The following is a 6000-nucleotide window of genomic DNA, read 5'->3' on the forward strand; positions in this document are numbered from 1 at the left end:
CTAAAGTATTGCTCTTATCCTTGCATTCAGACCGTCCAAATTTTGGTTGTCAACATTAAATGAGCTACAGTATATTTCTAATTTTTAACATAAAAAATGAAAAACATTTCTTTCGAAAAATATGAACCTGTCCCTTTAAGATTGAAAACATTCTACTTCTCTTTTTTTTTTTCCAGATACATTTTTTGCCAGAAGCCAATCATTCTGGCATTCATAAACACTTGTAAAGGCGGTGCTACTAAACAGAGTACACTAGAGTATGTCCAGAGTACACTGGTAAATCTTCAAAATTCAATGCAATTAAATTGCTTTTTGAAGGTGTTACTTTAGTTTAACCCAATAAATATATGTCTGGAATATAGTGTGCTTGTTATCATTATTTTAAGAAATATTTCATAAATTGTTACAGTTTACCGTTTGACCCCGATCCTGATCAAATTTAACTACATGTATACAATATAATAGTCATGTATGTACAAAACAATACCAGCGCACTATATCTAAATTTCCAAGACTGTGCTTTTATTTTATTTTTATTTTTTAAAACTAAATAAACAAAACATAAATGAATAAATGACAAACAAAAGGGAGGGGGGGTGTTAAAAAATTAAAAAAAAATGATATTACATGTAAAAAAAAAAAAAAAAAAAAAAAGCAAACAAACTATAGGGAAAGAAAACAGGAAAATCAAAGATCATGAATATATATTCCGAGTTACTAACAATCATATGTGTAATATGTTGCTCAATACTTTCTCGAAACAAAATGATAATTACCAAAATTGGGACGTCATTTTTTAAATGTTTGATACAAACATCGCTAAAAACAAATACTGTTGACAAATATTGCAATATTATTTTATAGAAATGTTTATATTTAAGCGGTATACATATGGATAAACAATAAAACTGCATTAAATTATGAAATTTTAGCAGTGTACTCTAAAGTACTCCATTTGGTAGTACCCCTCGTAAAGGTAATCTGCCAAGTTAGCTCACCATATATAATACTTATTATGAGTAGATTTTTAACTTTCATTATATATCTACAGAATTCCAAATGCAATGGCTCATCCCCATACTTCCGAACCATAAAGCAAAATTGGAACAACCATTGCATCAAACAATTGCAAAAGAATATCGACAGGTAGACACAATTTTCTAGACTGAAGATACCTTTCCTTGCCTGATGAACAAGTCTCACCTTATTCTTATGAAAATTACCTTTCCTTGAAAATAAAATACCAAGATATTGAAACTCTTTTACAGTTGTCAGCTTCTCGTTATTTTAAGTGAAGTGAATCGTCTGTTTTTTTTGGAGTTGTTTTTTTTTTTAAGGAAAACAACATTTGCAATTTTTTTTCTTTTTTTAAAAGCATTCACATTGGGGTGCATAGAATCACCGAAATTACCGCTAATCACCGAAATTACCAAAGAAATGACCGAAATTACCAATGAAGGGGCCGAAATTACCTCAGTATATGTTCATCTGTATACCATCTAGTCACACATCAAATTTCATGAAGATTAGTAATGATTTGAAGGAATTGTTTCCATAAAACCGATTATTGTGACGTGTGAATCTGAGTTAATTCCCTTTACCGATAGGTACTCAGTAAGCGAACTATGAATAGCCAGTAAGTTCCAAATGGCAATATAAAATTCAGGACAAATATTTTATTCTATCTATTTATCACACATTGTATAAATCAATACCATGAATATGATATATATAACATGAGAAATAACTCGTATAAATTTACGCTTCACATTAATCGGTTTAATGACCATAACTCCTTTAAATTGTTACCAATCTTCATAAAATTTGATGTGTGACTAGATAGTATATAGATAAACATACATTGAGGTAATTTCGGCCCCTTTATTGGTAATTTCGGTCATTTCTTTGGTAATTTCGGTGATTAGCGGTAATTTCGGTGATTCTATGTACCGTTCACATTGAGCTTCCACGTTTCACAGTACAAGTACATGGCATTCAGGGCTGCTTGTAATTCAGATTCAGCAAAGATCACAGTGTCATCAGCATATAACAAAAGATATAATTTGAAGACTGAAAACTTCAATATCACCATAAAGTCTCCAGTTTGTAAAAATCTCGATCCCGATTTTGTCTCGTAACAGGAAGGGAGAAAATGCAACGGACCAGACCGGGACTCGAACCCGGGCCCACAGGCACTTGTTTCTGTAAATGACTTATGACCTGTGTATACTGCTGTTATTAGTATACAGAGGTCATAAGTCATTTACAGAAACAAGTGCCTGTGCCCGGGCCCCCTGAATCTCTCGTCAGGTACGCGTGCTCTACCAACTGAACTATCTGGATACTGGCGATCGTCCTCCCTTCGTAAAATTGTCTTCGTCCTCGAAGCCATACCCCAGATTCTGCAGGATTTTTAACTGCAAGTCCAGGGGTGGTCAACGGCACCAAATGTAACAGGGAGGGAGAAAATGCAACGGACCTGACCGGGATTCGACCCCCCCCCCTCCCTGAATCTCTAGTCAGGTGCTCTAGTTAACTGAGCTATCTGGCCACCGGCGATTGAACTCGGCTGACAGCTAAATTCTTCCCTCTCGCTCTCGAAGACACACAACCCCGATTCTCTTGCCCCTGGCAGGACTTTCACCTGTAAATCCCGATCTGGTGCGTTGTATTTTCTCCCTTTCTGTTACAGCCACTTTACTTGGAAAGGTTCCTTTTTTCTTTTCTTTTTTAATTTACAATGTAACCGACGTTTAGTACTCCAATTTACCATATTATTGTGGATCTTTTTTACTTTTATGCTTTTTTCATAACTTTATAGCTTTATTTTTAATCCATGAAAAATGTCCTTTCCCTATAGACTTCAATATCATTAGATTAAATCATATCTTTCCATTTTGGGATAATATCTGACGGTGACCCCCCCCCCCCCCTCCCCCTCTTTCTGTAGAATATTTATAAATGCTAGCTTGTTAAATTGGAATTTAAGTAACTATGACCTCAGTATACGATTATTCTTTTACCAATACCATTGTTTATTTATTTGTTTGTATATTTGCCTACCTTTTCAATATTTCAATGTTATACAACATTGAAATTTCTCATCTATTTCATCCAATATTTTGTTTATTTATTTATTTATTCCAAATCAAGGCCCTTTTCAGCATAAAACATACATGTATGATAATTAAACAGTACACACAAGTATAATTTTATCATATACATTTACAAGTGTGGTTTTTGCATGTACAGCACCTTTCAGTGTACTCAAAATCATTTTAAAAGTTGAAATCTTTGCTAACATGTTTAATACTTAATATGTACATGCATTGTAAAGTATTAAGCAAGTACCAGTCTACTGCACATGTGTATTATATAGTAGAAAAACAGCATGGAGAGAGAGAGAGAGAGAGAGAGAGAGAGAGAGAGAGAGAGAGAGAGAGAGAGAGAGAGAGAGAGAGAATATAGCCCACTAAATATTGCAAAGAATACCATGGGACGGTGCATTGGTACGTTATACATCATCGTGTTTGCAATATTAGACTGACTATAATGATGGGTCTTCGATTCCCCCATCTACTAACCCCATTTCTTGGGGGGGAAAAGGTACGAACTTGAGTCACACCCCCCCCCCCCCCCTGAAAAAGTTATGGATCCGACACTGTATGGTTTGGGATATTAGATGCGTTTCATACCCCCCCCCCCCCCCATCAAATTATAAGACCAGGTTATACTGCAGCTGATGTGACACTATATAATGAACTCGATATTAACTAATACTTTGAACTATATTTTCATTTTATGAAATATAAATAAGTTTACAACTTATGTTAGTGCTTCTCGTCGGCTCATGCAGATATTGTGAGAGAGGTCATTAATGTGGGAGGAAACCGGAGTATTCAGTGGAAACCCATGTGTCAGGGTGGGCGACCACACTACCCCCACCCACACACACAACCACTGCTAACCCTGAGAAATTAACCCTGGACCCTTCTAGGCATAAGCACCAATCAATCATAAAGTTAAAATCATCGGTAAAGTCGTTGCTCCAAAAACAAAATGTAGAACAATTTTAGCAATTAATTTCAAACAAAATATAACAATTGAAATGATACCTGGTAACCCAGCGGCCAGGAGGCAGAAGATTATAACGAAATTCTGCATCTAAATATCTCCAGTCAGTATAGGTGACTTTTTTTCTCCTGTAAAACAATTTTTCATAAATATCCAGGAAAAAAACCCGAAGTAGCAGGTTAGCCTGCAGGTGGAGATATGGCTGATGCAGCTGGTGTGATATAGGTATATACTCCCCTTGGACAGGTCTTATCTAGGTAGGGGTACAAACATGAACGAACAAAGTCTACGTGTGAAAGATAAAGCTTTTCGTTTTATTTTCTTGTGTAATCCTTCAGCCGCTTCATTTATAGATATTGTTTCTCTGATTTAATATCACGTATTGTGACGCAAAATATACACACCTGTCTACATGTTTTAATCATGAATCGATTTATATATATATGTAGATATCAATTCATTTATTTATTTATTTGCGAGGAAACCGTGTATATGGGAACATGGGAGATGGTAGGGGAGCTAGGGGTAAGCGCATCAGGAGACACGGGAAATGGTTGGGGAGCTAAGGGTAAGCGCACCAGGAGACTCACTGATATCGAAATACGACATCTGCGAAGTGGTAATAGTTGATACAAAATTAAAAACACGACGACACCACCAAGTAAATCAAGTTTCAATTTACCGGTTTGTGGTGAATTAAAAACACATGCGCGGCTCATACATTTTTTACTACACGGATCGCGTGTTTATGTGTGTGTGTGGGGGGGGGGGGGGGGGGGGGGGGGGGGTGGGGGGTGGGGGGGGTTATACCGAGGTTCCAATACTCAGTATTTTATAACTAAAACTGCGCAAGAACAGGCGACATAATGATAACACAATATTATCTACTTTCATGCAGAGTGGATTGTGTGTGTGTGTGTGTGTGTGTGTGAGAGAGAGAGAGAGAGAGAGAGAGAGAGAGAGAGAGAGAGAGAGAGAGAGAGAATACTTTGCAATCTGTTAATCATGGTAAGCACTGATAGTCCATATTTCACATCTCTAACGCACGGCTTCCGCTTTCGCCTATATATTTTACGAGTTTGCTCTATATTCAAGGATAAAACTTCGATTTACAAATGTGAGATGTTAAATCATTGTTTCATAATCAGTTACCCCCCCCCCCCCCCCTCTCCCCTTAGTCTTTTTCAAATTTGAAATAAATTATAGTCCCCTTCTTTGTGCAGGAATAAATGATAAAAGAATTTTTTTAAAATATCTATTTTTGAAGATATCCACGATTCCTTTACCATTCCATTTCAAAATCTGTACAGTGTCTAATTCCCGGGGCTACTTTACCCTACGAATGCTTTAGTAATAATGGACTTGTAGCGTAACGCTATTAACTATTCAGGTAACGAGTCGGTAGCTTAAATTAATGCCCATTACAAAAGATGTTTATGAGTAACGGGTGAGGGGGGGGGGGGGGGTGAGGAAGGGAGTCAAACAAGAATCTGGGGCCTCATGAATCTTTATAGTCAGGTGCTCTTCCGCTGACCTTCGAGATGGCCTCAACCCCCGCCCCCCTCTATCCGCCCTCCATCAAAATACGCTCCCCCTTCCCCTGAATCTTTAGGCAGTTTCTACATACAAACTAAGGTACCTGGCCTCTAGGGTTGATCACTACACATGTGGTTATGAGTAGTTTTATCTGTATTGCACATTACATGAATGATAATAATTCTAAAAAAGAAGGGGTGGGGGGGGGGGGGTCCCACTCATATCTTCTGTACACAACTGGCTGATTTTCACAATCAGAACTATGTCTGTCATAGAATACGTTGAAAATGTAAGAAGATTCATAAAGGGGTGTAATTAATAGGCGTATAATCTTGCACGGAAAGATCTGGCTTGATCCACAAAGCCTTGAATATATTTTTCATTTTATTA

At 37.0% G+C, this 6000-nt stretch overlaps 1 protein-coding gene across 1 annotated transcript in view; it reads right to left on the bottom strand.

The window, feature by feature from the left end:
• The window catches only part of LOC125646053 (MAM and LDL-receptor class A domain-containing protein 2-like), a 175275-nt gene extending 170978 nt beyond the window's left edge, over positions 1–4297 (bottom strand). Inside the window, exon 1 of the mRNA XM_056139554.1 lies at positions 4116–4297. Within this exon, the coding sequence (XP_055995529.1) occupies positions 4116–4164 (49 nt within the window). The 5' untranslated portion in view covers positions 4165–4297. The remainder of the gene's footprint in view (positions 1–4115) is intronic.
• Between the last annotated feature and the right edge of the window lie 1703 nt (positions 4298–6000).

The sequence above is a fragment of the Ostrea edulis genome, chromosome 6 (assembly GCF_947568905.1).
Source record: "Ostrea edulis chromosome 6, xbOstEdul1.1, whole genome shotgun sequence".
NCBI classification, from domain to species: domain Eukaryota; kingdom Metazoa; phylum Mollusca; class Bivalvia; order Ostreida; family Ostreidae; genus Ostrea; species Ostrea edulis.